Source organism: Zootoca vivipara, chromosome 2 (assembly GCF_963506605.1).
Source record: "Zootoca vivipara chromosome 2, rZooViv1.1, whole genome shotgun sequence".
NCBI lineage: Eukaryota > Metazoa > Chordata > Lepidosauria > Squamata > Lacertidae > Zootoca > Zootoca vivipara.
Genome location: NC_083277.1, coordinates 101,794,220 through 101,814,120, shown reverse-complemented (window position 1 = coordinate 101,814,120; position 19,901 = coordinate 101,794,220). Strand labels below are relative to the sequence as shown.

Sequence of the window (19,901 nt, the reverse complement as noted above, 5' to 3'; positions counted from 1 at the left end):
CATTGGCAACAACCAATCAGAACTCAGTTGTCTCAAGTCCATGCTATATTTGGATCTAAGATACAGAGGAAACCGAAGGTAAGGGTGTTCAATCTTAGGAAACGCAAATGGCTATTGATTCAGTCCCCACCATGGCAATGTAAATCAAAAGGAGGTTCTTTTCCTTTTCGCCAGGGCTGATGAAGACCAAACAGAGGCTCATGCCAGTGTTGGCAGATGGCAAACGATCACGTGCCTAATTAGGTGTCAGCATACGTCCTGGGTTCTCATGCCTCTCAATTGCCAAACAATCTCTTTTTAATTACGGCCGCCAGTTTATGCCAAGGTTTGCTCCCTCTGTTCACTTGCACCGAGTGTACACACCGCACAGTCACCTGCCAAGCCAAGCTAAAAGAACCACATACTTCTGGGGCATGTGCAAAGCCCCCAGCCCATCCAAGCAGTAACAGCAGATTCCCACCCCATCCAGACAATTTATCAGGCACAGCAGCCTACCTTCAGTGGTGCATTTGTGTCAAATGCCTTCAGGCAGTTCTCTGGGAATACACATCTGTGCCTTCTTTCACCCATGAGCATCTCTGGCTCAAGATCCAGGGGTGGAATCCTATTTATGCTTTCTCATTCTCTCTTATGAAAGAGGGGGATAACCCACTGAACAATTTCCTACTTAACTATTAGAACAGGGAAGCACCTGTACAGGTGGGCACTGAACCCACAGGATTTTGTCCTACCAGATGCTACCAACTTTATGCTGTGTTATGCAACGTTTAGTACATATGTGTGTGTGTGTATGCTAAAACCAATCATACCTGGAATCACCTGATCCAGGTAAAGTGCTAGGAGTAGATAAAGCATGCTGTCCAGGGCCAATAGTGAAAGTGAAATAACTAGAGGGTAAGGACCATGGCTTAAATTTGAGAAAATGCTTCCTTCTCCATAATCTTCCAGATGCATCACCTACAAACAAATACAGAAGTTAGAGATACTATGAAACAAAATTACTTTATTTAATATTAGGGGGGGGGGGGTTATGGAATTTTTCTAACTGGCCATCACCCTGTTTAGGGAAGTTTGTTTTAAGTTTGATGTTTTATCGTGTTTTTAATATTCTGTTGGGAGCCGCCCAGAGTGGCTGGGGAAACCCAGCCAGATGGGCGGGGTATAAATAAATAGAAGGAAGAGGAAGAGGAAGAGGAAGAGGAAGAGGAAGAGGAAGAGGAAGAAGAAGAAGAAGAAGAAGAAGAAGAAGAAGAAGAAGAAGAAGAAGTTGTTATTTGTGTGAAACTGGACACACAACACCCTGCCCTTTTTAGAGGAAACAATGAACTTCAAAATCAACCATTAATGATTGTTGCAGGTACAGTAAAGTAAATGCCATCCCAGGGGGAACAGAGTAAGCACATGTTTCACAGGAAATGACAGCTTGATCATTGCCCCTGTAACAGGAGTGGTGAACCTCCAGACCATGATATCATTTCACCCAGACCTCAGTGGCCTCACCTCAAGCCATGCCCGGTCTAGTCAGCCTACCGGTAGCAATGATACAGCAGGCTAGGGGACCAGAAAACCTCTACCACAGCTGGGAGTGGGGAGAGTGCAATTTCGCAACTTCTCCAGTTCCCATGGCTTCCTTGGCTGCCTTCTCTTGGGCTGCAGCACCGTGAAGACACTGTGAAGCATGTAAACAAGCACACTAGCCCAAGCACAAAGGCTACAATGCCACACTCAACCCCCCCACCCCACCCCATTCCATGACTGAGAATCCAAGCCAGGCAGCTGTCCTGTCTCTTCTTAGCTTTGCATAAGCGAGGGAAGGGAAGGGAAGAGGAGAATAGAAGGGTGTGTGGATGTGGACTTATTCTGGTCCTGCCTATTTTGCTGGAATACAGACCCTATCAGGTTCCAACTGAGGTTACTCAGAACATGGAAGGAGAAAGGTTTATATAGTGCATGGGTGGTGAACCTAACCACTGACTATCTTGGGGAAAGAAGGAGAAGGAGGAGGAGGAGGAGGAGGAGGAGGAGGAGGAGGAGGAGGAGAGTTTGGATTTGATATCCCGCTTTATCACTACCCGAAGGAGTCTCAAAGCGGCTAACAATCTCCTTTCCCCTCCTCCCCCACAACAGACACCCTGTGAGGTGAGTGAGGCTGAGAGACTTCAAAGAAGTGTGACTAGCCCAAGGTCACCCAGCAGCTGCATGTGGGGGAGCAGAGACGCGAACCAGGTTCCCCAGATTACGAGTCTACCGCTCTTAACCACTACACCACACTGGCAGTCACATTTTCACAGCGGCAAAACAGTACACTTAGTACAAACGTTTACAGCAGAAACCTCCTTTCGGAGGGCTATCTATGTTTGTTGTTCTTGCTTAAGTCCTCTGGCACCTTAAAGACTATTACGATGATGGTGGTGGTGATGATTTAAATTTGTATGCTGCCCTTTATCTGAAGATCACGGGGCATTTCACAAGATAAAAATACAAAATGAGAACACAAAATACATAACAAAATAAAAACAAAAACAAAATCCATTAATTCCCCTACATCAATAATTGTGTAGACACATTATTATTGGTTTGTAGGAAAAGACTAAAAAGAGCAGTGCAAATGACAGGAAACCAGTGTAATTTGTAAAAAAATGTCTTGGGTCATATCCTAGGTTTGTTGAGCTGTTTTGGGGAAAGTTGTTGACATGTGGCCGATTTTCCAAAATTCCCCTGGGACACTAGTTGAAATCCCGGACGTGTCTGGGAACATCCTATCCCAAACTCCATTCAGGAGTGGGGCTGCTGTCAGGCTTTAAACAAGCCTTTAAAATACAAGTTTGACTAGGTCATGTGACTGAGCTGAATGGAGTTTGGACTAATGTCAAGTCTTCCCCTGCCCTGCCCTGCCCCTACCATACCTACAGAATGCCCTTTTGGGGGTACTTATCCTGACCTGACATCAATTCAGCAGGCTTCAGCTGGCTATGGGACTTACGCTGGCATATCTCCAGCTAAGCCAAGATGAGGGAATTCAGCTTGCGTAGCCCTGGCTGAGCCCAAGATCCAGCTGTTCCAAATTTACTCATCCCAGAGAGTGCTGGGTGTGGGTTGCAGATTTATTCTGGCTCTGGTACCCCCAAAATATCTGCCAATTTTAGCTGATGAGAAAACCATTGATAATAAACAAGCAACATGTTCAATGCATGTTTAAGAAATGACAACTCTGTGTCACACATGGTTTACACTGAAGTGAAATCTTATTATCCTATCTGGTATTTAAGCCATAGTGAAGTTACTATTCATGAAAACCCATATACCAGCACTGATTAAATAGGGAACTTTACTAACCTGTGCAACACCAACCAAAAATGTGCACTGACACAGAGGACTTAGTAACCAGACATATGACTTTGGAAAATCCTCCAGCAGGACAACTGTCAGGCCCACAAAACCAAAAGCCAGGGTGGTCAGAAATTCAACCGTACCAATATATTTTGATTTTTTGAAGAGAGGAGTCAGCATAAATGCAAAGAAAACCTGAACAGAAACAGAACATTTATTTCAGTGCACAAGAAACCTTGATTAAAATTGCTGAAATCATAATTTGTGTAGACAATTTGGAACAATTACAACGTATTGCTCTCTTAATACCTATAATGTACCTGATCCAAGAAATCAACTGGCTTCGTCATCCTGAGGACCTTTTCCTAAGAGTGTTATAGCTTTTGATATGCTGGTTGCATTTGCGCATGATGTTAAACCATTGTTTACTGTGTGCATAAACAGACAGGAGCCCACACAAAAACCTGGGGTTGCATGCTAAGGACTTTGCCAGAATTACATTTAATTTTTGACAATTTGCGGCTTGTCATGACATGCAAACGAGGAATCGTGGTTGAAATGGACAGTGATTAGATAAACAAGCCAGCTTCAGAGCCTATTGTTTGAAGATGTTTGTTCTGAAACTGAAAAACCAAAACTCCTTGCCTCACAGGAGGAGGCAACGGGGTGTAGCTACCACTTTGCATGGACTCCTTTCTGCTCATGCACATAGCACTGAATTATAGTTTAGCATTATGAGTGTACACAGTCAGTGTTAACAGCCATTAGACCAGAGTGAGAAGAGAAAGTGATAGGGAATACACCAGGCATCCCCAAACTGCGGCCCTCCAGATGTTTTGGCCTACAACTCCCATGATCCCTAGCTAACAGGACCAGTGGCCGGGGAAGATGGGAATTGTAGTCCAAAACATCTGGAGGACCGAAGTTTGGGGATGCCTGGAATACACTATATTCTTAAAAATAAGACCTGATGCCAATCAGAAAGCAGTCTTTTTAAATAACTTTTTCCTGTTACGGACCACCTCATTGCTTATGCCCCACAGAAATCCTCTAATGGAGCATTTCTGGTGGTTCCTTATGTCCATGATGTTTGGTTGGCCCTCACTAGGACATCACCTTTATCTTGTGGAACTCCCTACGACTAGTTTTGGCAAGAACAATCCCTCCCTTCTTTTAGGTGTCTTTTTTGTTTAGGCAGCACTTTACAGCATGATTTTTTATTTGAACCCGTAAATTTTAATTAATGTTTTAATTGATGTTATCTGTATATGTCGTACTCTGCCTTGCTATGTTTTTATGGGAGTGCATGATAAATTTGTAAATAAATTAAGCTTAATATCCACAGAGTGCATTCTGCTACCCACCATTGATTTATTTAAATGCCTGCAAGCATCAAGAAACAATAAATCAGGCATAGGATCATGGGAGTTGTAGTCCCAAAACATCTGGAGGGCCGAGTTTGCCTATGGCTGCAATAAATTGTTTAGAAGTCAAAAGACTTAAAACACTCAGAAACTACTGGAATAATCCAGGTCCACTAAAAATCCAGGTCCACTAAAAATCAGCGGTAATTTTTCCAAGATGAACTGCACCCTTGGCTAATGGATAATTAATAACTCTTTAAAAGCTGCCACTTTAAAATAAGACTGCGATGAATAAAATAATGCAGTTCATTCTAATATCAGGGAAGGGTTATGTGGTAAGTAGCCATTTGAATACATTCAACAGCAAATGAGAAATAATGTCTGCCAAAATGTATAAGCAAATGTAACTATTCAGGACCTCTTATGTGAAAGAGGTAGGGTGCCTACTGCATTCACAGCAGAGGGGAAAAATTCACATCATAAACAAATCATTTATGCCAATATAGCAAGTAGGACTCTAAAACACAGTACTATCAATATACTGACAATGAGCACAAACACATACACACACTTACGGAAGATATTCCATATAGGAAAAAAAGAAGAAATATCACAAAGCTGCTACTTTTGGGAAAGAGCGAAGAGAATGTTGCAATGACCGACATGAGAAGGGACATGACAAATATCAGACTGGTATACAGTAGGACCCAAGAAAGCCTAGAAAGAGGAGAAACACAATGAAAGTTCATGAATTTCAAGGTCATCTGTACAACTATACAGATAAAGATACTTTTTCTGTGAGTCCTTTGAATGGTCATCTGGGCATGTCTCAAACCTGGTTTCTGTACCTGAGAAGAGCAAGTTGGGAACGTTCTAGGAAGGCCAAAGCCTTCCAATCTGGGTTCTGATATAGTTTGGGGCTAAAATTGCCTTTGCCAACTATCTACACTAGATAATAAGACAGGGAAGTAATGGGGTCCCTCTTAGTTCTGCTAGAATGCTCAGTGGCTTTTTACGCCATTATAGCCTTCTTTGCCATCTGGCTAACATTTGGCTTGGAGACACCATTTTTCAGTGGCTTCAATCCTGCTTAGTGAAGTGTCCCCAGAAGGTGGTTTTGGTGGACCACCAAATGTGCCCTTTGGCACATTTTGTCCCTCGTACTATTTAGCATCTACATGAAGTCACAGGAAATGGTGGGCCAGGGATTTTGACACCCAACAATATTTTTCCGTTTCATCTAAAGCCAAAAATGTTCTACATCACTGTCGGGATGGTTTGAACATAGGCTAACAAACCGGGGCTGGAACAAGACAGGACAAAATTACTGTTGGCCAACCTGAATACAGTTGGACTCAGTTCTGAGTAAACCTGCAAAGGATTGTGTTATAAGAAATTGTGTAAGGGAACTTGACAGAGGGAAGTTATCAATGGTGTTATTGTAAGAACAGCGAGAAGAGAACCGAACTGGAAGGTGCTTGCCCTCCAGTTCACCCTCTCTCAATTCACCGCTCTATCCAACGAGAAGGGTAGTTCTAGGAAAATCCTGAACTTGCTCAAAATAGGTGCAGAACTCAGTTGTGATACTCCACAGAGACCATGAAGAACAACAAACTGAAGCCAAATGTAATACATGCTACTCAATGCTGCACAATGAGCCCTCGCATGTGAATCTCAAATGAATGGAGCACATTGTGGCACAGATATTGAAATGAGTTCAATAACATTTTAATCCAAAAGGTTCTAGAGTACAGAATTCTTCCGAACTCGTTCAAAACAGCCATCTCAGAAATACTACGAATGTATCTAATCCTTTGCCAACTATCTGTGTCAGCCCAGTATACCTGAAGGAGCGTCTCCATCCCCTTTTTTCTGCCCGGACACTGAGGTCCAGCTCCAAGGTCCTTCTGGCAGTTCCCTTACTATGAGAAGCAAAGTTAAAGGGAAACAGGCAGGGGAACTTCTCGCTAGTGGAACCTGCCCTATGGGGCGCCCTCCCATCAGATGTCAAGGAAATAAACAACTATCTGACTTATAGAACAAACAAACAAAAAATCCTTCCAGTAGCACCTTAGAGACCAACTAAGTTTGTCATAGTTATGAACTTTCGTGTGCATGCACACTTCAAAAGCTCAAACCTATGACAAACTTAGCTGGTCTCTAAGGTGCTACTGGAATGATTGTTTGTTTGTTTGTTTGTTTTGACTACGTCAGACCAACACAGCTACCTACCTGTGACTCTTAGAAGACATCTGAAGGCAGCCCTGTTTAGGAAAGTTTTTAAGGACTGATGTTTTAATCTATTGTTGGAAGCCGCCCAGAGTGGCTGGGAAACCCAGCCAGATGGGCGGGGTAGAAATAATAAATTTATTATTATTTATTATAACATGGGGGGGGGAAACAGTTAGAACTACAAAGGTGCCCCCCCCAAGACTAGGACTACATAATGGTACCCAATCTAAGTGTTAGTTGACCTCTAGAAATGAGGTATAAGATCCTGGCCTGGGGAAATGGTTTGCGAGGCCTCTTGGAATTCATATTGAGCAAAAGGGTGGCAGCATCGTTAGGATAATAGATTTTTCTTTACCAGGCAGCATTGGATCCATTTTGGAGCCTTTGGCAGCGCTCATCTCTATATCAATAATGGCAGCATATGAAAAATCAACAATGGCCGAGAGTAAGCTAAGCTCTAGGATCTGCCTTGTGATCTATTTGTCCATGTTTGTGGTAGGAGAAATGCTTGAGGTAAGTCTCCTCCAGACAAACCACATGCTGTAAACCACACTAAGCCAAACCATGGCTTAGCTCACAGTAGCAGGATTAGAAGGAGCAAAGCAGCTATGATCTCATCTCTGAGAGCCTATGCAATCACACTAAAACGTGGTTTTGGCTTTGTATTACTATCCATTCTGTTTACTTAACATCAAAGATCTAAGGCACATACATACCAAAAGGCAGTGTCGTGGAGACCCATGATCATTAAAAACTCTTTCAATTTCTTCTCCTTTTCTGCCACGATATGAATTGCCAAATAATAACCAAAGGGTGAAAAGGCAATTACTAAATAAATTAAAATGATTGCACGAGGGAAATTGTCTATTTCCATAATGGCGGACTCTCCCATCATGACTGCGTTTGTTAGTTTCAGGTCTTCCAATAGTGATTGATTAGTCTTCAGCTAAAAAAAGAAAAGAAAGGAAGGGAATGTTAAAATCAGTTTCTATGCTGCCCCAATTAAGTAAAGTTTAATTTCAAAATCATTGAAACAAATATAACAATATGGGTGCTTTAACCTAGTTTAGTAATCCAACTAAATCCCATGGAACTCAAACGTTTTTGAGTTTCACAAAACCGATTTTGGCTCCCAGTACGTTTCCGAGCACAATTCAAAGTGTTGGTGCTGACCATTAAAGCCCTAAACGGTCTCGGTCCTGTATACCTGAAGGAGCGTCTCCACCCCCATTGTTCAGCCCAGACACTGAGATCCAGCGCCGAGGGCCTTCTGGTGGTTCCCTCACTGCGAGAAGCAAAGCTACAGGGAACCAGGCAGAGGGCCTTCTCGGTAGTGGCACCCGCCCTGTGGAACGCCCTTCCATTGGAGGTCAAGGAGATAAACAACTACCTGACATTTAGAAAACACCTAAAGGCAGCCCTGTTTAGGGAATTTTTTAATTTGTGATATTTTAATGTATTTTGGTATGTGTTGGAAGCCGCCCAGAGTGGCGGGGGAGACCCAGCCAGATGGGCGGGGTATAAATAATAATAATAATTAATTTTTTAATGTATTCAATAAAATCTCACCAAACAGAGGCAAAAGAGGTGGCCTTTGTTTTCCTTTCAAAAAAAAAACACCCCTCAAACACATGAAAATTATATTACATGAAACATTTACCCACAGCTAAATGTTTCATGCAATGTAATTTTCCATACATCACTCCACCATAACGTCAAAAACAACATTTTGAATTGGACATGGAAACAAGACTGGAAGCCAATAAACACAACGAAGCACTTGAGAATCCCACAGAACTAAAAAAGAACTTACTTCTAATGACTGCACTGTAGGGGTGCTTGCTGAGCATTGACAGACACATGCCACAGTTAATGTTCCTTGCACGTATATCCACAATACCCATTTGGGTGGACGTATATGGCATTACTCAGGGGGAAAAAAGTTTTATATTTGGCTAACCATCAGCCTGGATATCTTTATAGAAATCATCATATACACTTGATTGATAGTCACCATGAATGCAAATGTTATTGCCATTCATTTGAGCAAAAGCCCTCCATTATGTGAAATGCCTTACAATGCAAGGAAGAAAGCGCAATAACTTTTAATACATCAACTCTTCTTGAACAACAGTGATTCAGGGCGTTTCACATTCTCATTCTTTGCATTTACCTGTATAATTGCTGCATCAATACTGATCTGTAGAGCAGTGAATCCATTGCGCCAGTACGTTTCAGCTTCACATATCTTGGAAGGGCTTGGGCAACTGGCTGTGGAGAAACAAATTCTAAGACGAGAAACCAAACTTTCTCTGTTAATTAGCCAAAAAGCAAAAAGGCTGACATAAATTCTGACCACAAAACCCTATGAATTTGTTTTATTGTCACCGAGCTAGATTTTGCTCAGTGATTCTATGCTATGGGAACAGGAATGTGGGTTTGGTTGTCTTATTCAATGCACTCTTCTACGTAAACACTCTAGGCAGCTTTAAAAAAATGCATTCAATAAAATAACAAAGAAAAAGCATCAGCAAAAAGATTAGCAGATGCTCAGCCAAAAACAACTGTCTTGAAAATTACTATTGCAAGTTGCTCCCATGACTAAAGCTATAATATTATAAGGGGTCACATACATACATACATGCAGGTATTACCTCTGGATTCCATATAAATTGCAGATACTGGAACCTTTGCAGGAGGAAATCTGAGGTGGTAGGACATAGAATCTTTGAAAACTATACCCACAAATTTTCGAGGGTTACGAAAATTAGCCTCTTGCATTCCCTCCTCACTTAGAAATTCTTCTGTAATTATTCCTGAAAAAGATAAAAGTCTCTCTTAGCTACTCTCAACTATGGACATCTATATCAACAGAAGTACAATTCTGTACGTTAGCTGCTGCCTCATTTGTTAGCCCACAGCCTAGAAGGCTTTTTTCGTTTTTACAAATACTGGTATGTGCTGGAAAGGACAGCTCTAGTTTTTCAGGCAGCATGGGAACCCCTGAAGTTATTCAAAGCAACAGACAGCAAAGTGAAAATTGTAAACTCGTATGAATATCATGTCCTATACATGAGCCTAGCAACTGTATGCTTCGAAAATAGAAAAGTACTTTTTCCGTGGATCAGTTATATAGATTAGGGCTCCGCAATTGAAGTGCAAGTATTTTCCACTCAAGCAACTGGAAATATCATGGCAGAGCCCAGATCTTTTGCTCTCAAGTAACATAAGGCATGGGGGCAGGTCACTTAAATCTTGCATCCTGGACTCAGGATGCCAATGTCCCTGGAGGGATAGTCACCCAGTTGTTCCAATAGGAGAAAGAAAAATCTTGAACTTGTTTTCTTTGTTCCTGGAAGGTATAACTGCTATGTGGCTTATTAATGTGATTCAGGCAGTGGCACAGGAATAGCAGTGAAAACTCCCCTGGTATGCAGCAATGAGAACACTGTATAGTAGGAAGCTGCATTCTTCAGGGCCTCTGAGACAGTCTTCTAACATCAATGACAAGTTGAATAGTGGGAAACAATGGAGAACGGCACATTGGGAGATAAGGTTCTACTAAGAGAGAAAAGAAACCCTCCTTAAATACGTCTGTCTGAGCCCTTATATGTCGCTGAGCTGGATGCAAGAAGGATTCAGTAGTTGTGTAGGATTAGATAGTATGACCAAAATGTGAAGTCAAAGGTTTTGAGAATGTAGTGTTTACACAGGAGAAACACTCTTCCATGCAGAGAACATACTCGGTCAATCATTCTGATGACTGCATCTGCCAAGTAAATGCAAAGGGGAAAGGCAAAACACGTTTATGGAAAAAAGAGAGTAGAATGAATGCTCACAATACCTTCTGTAAAGTATTCTGCAGACATTTTGTGCATGATTTTTCTTGTCTCATCATTCGCTGGTGTGTAGCCAACAATTAACTCAGAGATGCTGGAGTGATCCACAGAATAAAGATCAGAATCAGGCACCTCATCATATTTCTTGTTTGGATACATCATGCTCATTAATATTAGCCAAAACAAAAAGAAAAGTGGAAGTAGGACTTCCTGCACAAATGAAATGAATAAGTTAAATGGGTAACAGTAACTAACAGTAGCCACACCTAAGGCTGCATTCCTGTACCTAACCCCATGGTAGGCAATAAGCTTAAATATGCATAATAAACAGGACTGTACCCTTTGCACAAACGTGCTCAATATAAAAGAAGTACATCAAATTAATCAACATTATTCAGATAAATTCAAAATCCTTAGAAGCAAATAATCATGACTAGTGGGTACAGCATCTCAACAGGCTTAAATGAGAACCAGCGGGAGGGAAATTTGTTACACCAGGTCTGGGTTGGTGCAAAATTGCTCTGTCAACAGCTACACCCGCTGCAGACTGAAAGGGTATAGGATATGGCATGTCTATTCCGCTCTAGCAGCACTCATGTCCTTTGCATGATTCTGCCCCATTCTGGCAGTTCCATTGCAGAACAGCTCTTGGACTACAGTATTGCTCCTAATATTGTCTCGCAGTCAGTGTGCCCTCGATGATTCATAATAACAAAAAGCATAGTCAGCTAGAAAAGCACCAAGGCTTCTCCTGAGGTTGTGGCAGTACTGAAATGACGGTGTGATTACAGCAATTCACATGGTTACACTGTTTTCCTACTGAGCTCATGATAATTATCGTATACATTCCAAGCTCCACTTTTTAGAAAACGTGGAGCACAAAGGATTAAAATTGGCTAACTAAAACATTGCATTTAACGTAGCCCATCACACTTAAGCAATCTTGTTTTATGATGAAGGGACCCAAGGGCAAAACTGAAAGATCTCTTTAAAGCACAGCCCCAAGAAATAAAGCAATGCCGTTAAAACTTCAGCAACGTTTTCACATAAATCTAGAAAACACAGATAGCTATAAACATTAGAATACTGCTGTTCAACTCACCTGAACGCTGCTCTTTTTTGTTCTCCATTTAACTAGGCAGTTCTTGTATAAAAGAGCTCTGGTTTGTCGCCACACTCCAACATGTCTTGGAGCATCGGTAGGCATTTTTCACACGTAGCCTGAAAAGCAAGCAAAAAGCATGAGGCGTGCTGCATAAAATGAATTTGTACCTTTTAAATTGTTAATTGTATAATAATGAGCAGACTATTCTTACAGGAGCTTTTAATAATTTCATAACTACCCAAGGCTGCCTTCCAAACGACCTTTCCATCAGTGATTCTACACTATTTTGAGTCATTTATTACAAAATTCAATTAATTATTATTATTATGTAAGTGTCAAATGGGGCAAGGGGGGCGAATCACATATTTTAAGCAGGACCAGCTTTGCAAGCACAGGAAAAGCTACTACAGTGGTACCTTGGTTCTCGAACGTCTCCATTGATGAAAGTTTTGGAACCCAAACACCAAAAACCCAGAAGTAAATGCTTCTGTTTTTGAACGTGCGGCAGAAGACAAACACCACCCGCTGCATGTTTTTCAATTTTCTCAACTGAATTTGCAGACAGCCCTTTGCACCTCGGTTTTCGAAAATTTCAGAACTTGAAAGGTCTTCCGGAATGGATTACGTTCGAGAACCAAGGTACCGCTGTAACAGTATAAGCATACGGACTTAACAATACTTAAAAAAGAAAAAGGCATACCACCCAACTGTCCCGATGTTACCGGGACATCCCGGATTTACATAAGCAACCCCAGCTTCTGAAAGTAACCCTGGATTTCCTATTTCGGCCAATACCACCACCGCCACAGTCTCCACCTGTGGTGGTGCTGTCCTAACCAAGGCTCTGGCTTTTCCGGAAGCGTGCCGACAATGCACTTCTGCTGCACCACAAACTCCACCTCTACTGCATCATGGTCTTTGCCTGTAACCGCAGCAGTGGTGGAGAGAGGAAGATAAGGTGGCAGGGGGGTGAACAGGCAAGCAGTGGAAGTGTCCCGAATTCCTCTCGGGAAATGTTGGGAGCGTATGAAAAGAAAATGTACAGTTGTTACAATTGCTTATTTGTTGCTGTGATGGAGGAGTGCAGAAGGAACAATCCAGCCTGGGCGGTCGTGCACTGCTCACCCACGGTAAGCCATGGTGGATGGCTTACCATGTCTTATAATGCCATCAATGAATTTAATTGTGCTCCATGGTAAGCATTACAGACAAGGCATGGTTAGGTTTCCAATGTTTGCATCTCTTCTAAGCCTCCGTCCTCGGGAACTTTGAAAAAGGAAAAGATTGAAAATCCCTGTGATTTAGGAAGAGAAAGCACTGCCCTTAGGAATATTTCATATCAAATGTCTTCTGGGAAGCCAAGTGCAACAATGCCAAACAACATGGAGTTTTTGTGTGTGTGTGTTTTAATGTTATTCCCACCACAAATATATATATATATATAAGCTATGGCTCCACTCCTGACCTAGTCTCCACAAAAGCAAACAATTTATCAAATCATTAAGTTTGCCTGAAAGATGAGCAAACAAACCATAACTCATTTCTCACCTCTGTAGCTTAAAATTATCTGTCACTCCTGCCGAAAAACCTCTTTAAAACATGGTGCAGAAAGTTAACCATATGTACACAGAGATGGCACATTTGCTATATGAAATAAATGTTCATTTACATCACTAATCTTGCTTCCCCTCTTTGAAGCGTTAATAATAATAATAATAATAATAATAATAATAATAATAATATATTGAAAGGGAAGTTATCCCTTCCAGCATTTCCTCTCCATAAGGATCTGGACTGTGAAGAACTCAGGTTAAAGGGATTTCTGACAAAACTGACAACATTGGCTGGATGAGGCAATTTGCACAAAAAGGGAAGAGGATGAACACATAGCAGGCTTTTAGAGTCTCTCTGTGGACACACAGCATTGTGATTACAGCACTTTGCAATCTGGGTGTACTGAAATAAAAGCACTCAAGGAGGAGAAACTGTGTGAAACCTCATCTGGGGGCCAGTAAGGCAGATTTAAATGTCATTACAGTAGGCAGATACACTTTACTTCAAGAAAGCCAATTCCTGACCAGACAGAGGCACTCTGTTTACATATTTAATGCCCGTCATGTTTGACTGAAGCCTCTTTTGAACTAAACGGTATTCTAGTTAGCCCCTTTTGTTAAAGATCCAGATAACGTCACATGTACAGTATTGGCTTACAGAAGAAGTACAGGCAACTTCTGCAAAGGAACCTCTCATTCCTTTCTACATGGTGCTGTAATACTAAATTAGCAGAAGAATCCAATGCAAATCTGAAGAAAGCAGGGGTGGTGTAGCATGGAGGCCTTGCAAAAGTAGATAGCAAATCAGTCAGGCCAGCTGCAGTGCAGTGAACAAGAGACATTACCCCCCCCCCACACACACAAAAACCCTCCTTGCTAATATGATTTTAGAAACCTAGAGCTAATGTTAGAGGTAACCTACAACACCATGTCCTGGATTTCTGATGCGGATACAAATTTTAAGCATTTTGTAGGTCCTCGTTTGAATTCTTTTCACCCACAGCTCCTGAGAGAGAAAATTCCAAGGTCTATATAGACTACACAATGCAAGAAGCAAAATGATTCATCTAAAATCTGCCAATAGTTTATTGGTAACACAAGTTAATTGAAATTAGCCTGTATAGCTCTCACGTACAATCATACTTGTACTTTGTAGGGAAAGATGCATGACATAATACATTGTCATTCTCCCTCCTCTTAATCCAATATCCACACATGATCAACTTGTGAGCATTACAGATCGCATCCCATCTTTTCTGCCAACTGGCTATTATTATTATTTTAGCAAATGGAACAGGATTACTCTTAAATCTGCTCAGAATATTGCCAATACGTCAAGAGATTAGGAAAAGCTGTGCGCACTCTTTAAAATTAGAACCACTATTTACAGGGCAGGGGTCAGTTAAAGGATGCAGTTCAAAGAGCATAGTACCTCAGCCATATGCTCATTTTGTTTCTCAGTCCAAACATTAATATGAACTATTAATGTAACATACTTCTAATTCCTTTAGGAGGGTCCAAGCCCTCTTGATATGGTGAACCATTAAAAAAATACAGTGCGAACAACAATAATGTAAAAACAAAACAAAAGACAGTACAATGTAGGGAATTGGGGGGGATCACAAAAAATATATATCAAAGAAGTGGTAGTAAAAACATATGAGTTTTGGGATTCTCCTTATGCCTGAAGAACCCCAGCTGGCAATTCAATCCAAAAGTATGGAGCCACCACTAAATAGGCCCTCTCCCTCAAGCCAACTAGCTTGACAGCTCTCAGACACAAGCACTCCTAACAATATTTATTCAGAGTTACGCTTATTTCAGCTGAAGTCACTTGCAAAAAAGGAAAGTTAAGAAAGCAGGCTTCAGATAAAGTTGCCATTTAACAAGGGAAACGCAGTTTTACAGTGAGCCAGCCCAATGAGCAACTGTAGGAGCTGCTGGCAAACAGGATGAAGAAATCACAGTGGAATAAGCTATGGGGTTTAATTGATTAATTGCTGGTTAATTATGCACAAATATGCACATTAATAAAACAGTAGTTCTAATGGGGTTATGGTTTGTTTGTTTGTTTGTTTGTTTGTTTGTTTGTTTGTTTAACAAAGGAGAAGCCCGAGTATTGCAGTCCTAGTGGCGTGAACTGCCAAAGAATGGCTGAAATATAAACTTCAACATACATATTTCACTACCACAGACAACAGCTATATTACAGTTAGCACCAGAGGCAGTATGCCCCTGGCTGACAGCTGCTGGGAATCACCACTGGCAGAATGCAGTTAAGGTTCATGTCTTTCTTGTGGGCTTCTGAAGGGCAACTGGTTGGCCACCGTGAGAACAGAATGCTGCACTAGATGGGCCTTTAGTCTGATCCAGCAGAGCTTTCGTGTTCTTATGCAGTACAGTCGTATCTCGGAAGTCGAACAGAATCTGTTCCGGAAGTCCATTCGACTTCCAAAACGTTCGGGAACCAAAGTGCAGAAGCTCCTGCAGCCAATTGGAAGCTGTGACGGACATTCAGGTTCCAAAAAACGTTCGCCAACCGGAACAATCACACCCGGGTTGGTAGCGTTTGGAAGCCAAAACATTCAACTCGCAAGGCGTTCAACTTCCAAGTTATGACTGTACTGCCAATAACTTACTCTGACACTATGCTTATGGCCTGCTAGATGAAAATCAATGTTTTGTTAATGCAATCAACTTTCCACATGAAGCAGGCAATCACTGTCAATCAGCTAACATATATCCAGGGTGTTAGCCATGCAAGCCTGTTGTATTAAAAGCTACTTCTGTGGGCTAGTCTCCACTTCAGATGCATCACATTGTACGTAAGTTGACCGATCTTTACAGTACATATATAAGGTTGCGTGGGAATGCAGATGGGGAGTGGGAATGTGTAAGCGATAAGGGATAAATGCAATACAAGACCAGACTGTGACAATTACATTAGCGGTAAAATCATTGTAGTGACCATTCATATTTGCAAAGCAGTGTTGACGATAACACAAATTTAATGGGAAGTTAATTAGCTGACCATTCTTATTTGCTCTTCTGATTCAAATCTACCATTTTTCATTTTAAAAAAAGATTTTTGCTTTTGTGAAAATGCAAACATAAAAAAACCGTATAAGTTGTCTTACTTTTAGATAATAAAATATACAGCATATGAAGATATGGTTTAAATTTACAACATCATCATAATGTTGGACCTATCAAATAATATATATATGGTTCAATTATCATGGTATTTCATATTCCACTGATTGTAAATAAACACCACTTTTCAATAAACCTGTCTGTTGAGTATCCTCCTTTTAATCTGTGCGTTTTGGTTAGAAATGCCAAATTTCCTCATACCAAAATATTCTCGAGGATTTCCAAGATGCAGCTACCACTTGTCTTGCTATCGCACCTAAAACTCTTCAAATTTTCCAAGTCTTCCTGCCTGGTGTGACCCTTCAAACATCCCAGAAACAGTCCTTTAGGATTTAACAGAACATCATATCCAATCATCTATTTATCGCTTCTGGAACCTCCTGCCAAAACAGCTTGACAAGCCAGCAGCCCTAACATACATGCGTTCAATCTGCATTATTCACTTTTATCTTATGCCTTTGCGCCACAGGAAGATACAGCATCAATTCAGCGTTTGGCATACCATTGCAGAGAGAGCAGTTGGTGGCGATAGGGAAACCAGAGAATTAATCTGTGCTCTTGTTGGTCTTTTTTTATTTCACAGCCTCTCTTTTACATTTACAACAAAATCACTTCCTAAAAACCCTAACCGGAACCCAGAACGACTACAGTAGAAGCGAACTGTAAAACACAGCTGCTCCTCAAAGCAAAACAAGATGGCCTTTCCTTGTCTGCAGCTAGATACGGACTGTTCCTTCCCGTAATCTAAGCATGTGCAGGCATGACCGCATTCAAAAGATAACTGACGGTGGATACATTGATATCTTGACAGCTAGCCACTCTGGTTGCAGCTCTAGAAGAACAGCCTTGGGATTTGTTCTTAAAGCACCACTGTCTGCATTCCAAACGCGAGGAGGCACACTGCCATGTCATGCTACCCGAATGGATATTTCTTATTTAAGCAGTAGGTGTTACTAAAGCCTCATGCTTTAGTAACTAAAGACCTGAGCTTGCTATTCCTCTTCTTCTCCCTCCCCACTCTGTGTGCACATCTCCTTATCTGCAAAACTGCAAGGATGTCAACTTGACCCCTAATTCATATGCAGCATCAGGGATGCCAACTTGAATAAAATTGGGGGGGGGGCTGTAGCCCTGCCCAGCATAATCCATCACACAGCATTTGAATTGCAATGCCCATCAACTTTGGGAGTTGGGAGGGGGTGGTTTGCCCCCCTCAAATATTTTATAGGCGCATAGCTGCCAAGTTATCCCCCTTTTTAAGGGATTTTCCCTTATGCTGAATAGGCTTCCTCGCGAGAAAAGGGAAAACTTGGCAGCTATGTATAGGCGTTGGCTCCTATGGGGCAGCATCATGAGGTTGAGCAAAAGCATCGCTTCTGGAAGGGGGGCGGGTAGGGAGGAAAAGCGCATAAACGCACACAAGCGAAAGGCACGCTTTTGGCAATGCTCACAAAAACCAAACTCCTTCCCTCCCAGCCGCGTAGCAGCGAAGACGCGCTGCGTTCCGCGCCAAGAAGCGGAGAAACCCGACGCCGTTGTGTGAGAGGCCTGAGAGGGTTGCTCCTCAATTATTGACAGCTCCAGCCCGATATACACCTGCAGCAACAGCAGTAGCAGCGGGAGCAGCATCCAAGCCTGTCTGGGCTCGGAGAGGAGCCGCGTGCGCCGACATGCACAAGACAGCCCCGTGGCCTTGGCAACTCTCCCAAAGAGGAGGCCGTCGGGTTGCAGCCCCCGAGCGGCTTCCCCAGCAAAGGAACGTGGGAAGGAGAGAGCCCTGAGCCTGGGGGGTGCTGCTCGCCCTCTCCACAAAAAAGAAAGGGGGGGAGGGAGGAACAAATAAACAAACCAGCCCGCCGCCTCCTTTCCTTCCCCTGAATATCTCCACACGGTCGCTTCTTCCCCCTCGTTTTGGCCTCCCCTTTCCCCGCGTCTTTTCTCGCTCCGTTCCCGCCAACGCGCAGCCCCACACGGCGCCTTCCCGCCGCCGCCGAGCCTGTACCTGAGAGAAGCCGCAGCCTCGCCTAGAAGCAGCCGCCGCTCCCCAAAACAGCCAAGCCGGCGAGACGCAGCGGCGGCACAGCGTCCTCCACCTCAGGCCCGCTTCGTCAAGGGGGGCTGAAAGGAGGAGGAGGAGGCGGCCGGCGCGCGTGGCGCGCAGCTGCCGCCGTCGTCACGCTCCTTTGCCCACGCAGCCTCGTTCCCAGGGCAGCAGCCGGCAGCTTACCTGGCTCTGCCGCGCGAGAGGGAGGCGAGCTGCGCTGCCTTCCGCCGGCGGCCCTCCTTCGCGCTCGGCCCGGCTTGGACAGAAGGGAGGGAGGAAAGAGCGTCGTCTGTCGGTAGGAGCAAGTTTCCAAGCCCAGCAAGTTGCTCTCCTCCTCCCCGCTCCGAGGGAAGGGAAGAAATGGAAATAAAAGGCGCCGTTCTGGAGGCGCCGCTTTAGACGTAACGGCAGAAAACAAGCATTCTCCCGCCGAGTCGGAATGCGACAGATCCCAGCCGCGTTGCCAGGCAATGCATCATTCGGTGGCCTCTTCACACACACACCCAGGAGGATTATACATTAAGGAGCCTATCCAATCCCGGTGGCGACCCCTAGGACAGCAGGTAGAGGGATCTATAGGAAAAGCACGCGCAACACATTAAGCTGCTGGTGGACCACCAGCTTAGCGTGAGTCAACAGTGTGATGATGCAGCAGCAGCAAAAAAAAGAGCTGCTGCATCAACACGGTTGCCATTTGTTGTTGTTTAGTCGTTTAGTCGTGTCCGACTCTTTGTGACCCCATGGACCAGAGCATGCCAGGCACTCCTGTCTTGCACTGCCTCCCGCAGTTTGGTCAAACTCATGTTCGTAGCTTCGAGAACCCTGTCCAACCATCTCGTCCTCTGTCGTCCCCTTCTCCTAGTGCCCTCAATCTTTCCCAACATCAGAGTCTTTTCCAAGGATTCTTCTCTTCTCATGAGGTGGCCAAAGTATTGGAGCCTCAGCTTCACGATCTGTCTGACGGTTGCCATATATGTCCTCTTTTTCCAGAACAAGTCCTTTTCTTCTTCTTCATGGATCTTTGAAAAAAGGGAGCCGTCATAGCGCTCCATAGTTAAAAGTGGAAGTCGGCAAATGTTTTTGGCTCTTCCAAATACCACCTAGCAGTTCGAAAGCACGTCAAAGTGCAAGTAGATAAATAGGTACCGCTCCGGCGGGAAGGTAAACGGCGGTGTTTCCATGTGTTGCTCTGGTTTGCCAGAAGCGACTTAGTCATGCTGGCCACATGACCCAGAAAAACTGTCTGCAGGCAAACATCGCCCCCCCCCCCTAGCCAGTAAA

General features: G+C 43.1%; 1 protein-coding gene across 3 annotated transcripts in view; it reads right to left on the bottom strand.

Annotated features, from left to right (window-relative positions):
* Positions 1 to 19,091, bottom strand: part of ABCA5 (ATP binding cassette subfamily A member 5) — a 71,617-nt gene extending 52,526 nt beyond the window's left edge. For 2 of the 3 annotated variants that reach the window (XM_035104063.2, XM_035104065.2), the window contains exons 1-9: positions 18,579 to 18,729; positions 11,868 to 11,986; positions 10,771 to 10,975; positions 9,581 to 9,742; positions 9,100 to 9,197; positions 7,643 to 7,872; positions 5,270 to 5,411; positions 3,337 to 3,525; positions 810 to 957 (exon numbers count right to left, since the gene is read on the bottom strand). In XM_035104063.2, coding sequence (XP_034959954.1) covers positions 810 to 957; positions 3,337 to 3,525; positions 5,270 to 5,411; positions 7,643 to 7,872; positions 9,100 to 9,197; positions 9,581 to 9,742; positions 10,771 to 10,975; positions 11,868 to 11,972 — 1,279 coding nt within the window. In that variant the 5' untranslated portion in view covers positions 11,973 to 11,986; positions 18,579 to 18,729. Of the gene's footprint in view, positions 1 to 809; positions 958 to 3,336; positions 3,526 to 5,269; positions 5,412 to 7,642; positions 7,873 to 9,099; positions 9,198 to 9,580; positions 9,743 to 10,770; positions 10,976 to 11,867; positions 11,987 to 18,578; positions 18,730 to 18,803 lie in introns of those variants that run through there. The other variant, XM_035104064.2, reaches the window with a different exon arrangement.
* Between the last annotated feature and the right edge of the window lie 810 nt (positions 19,092 to 19,901).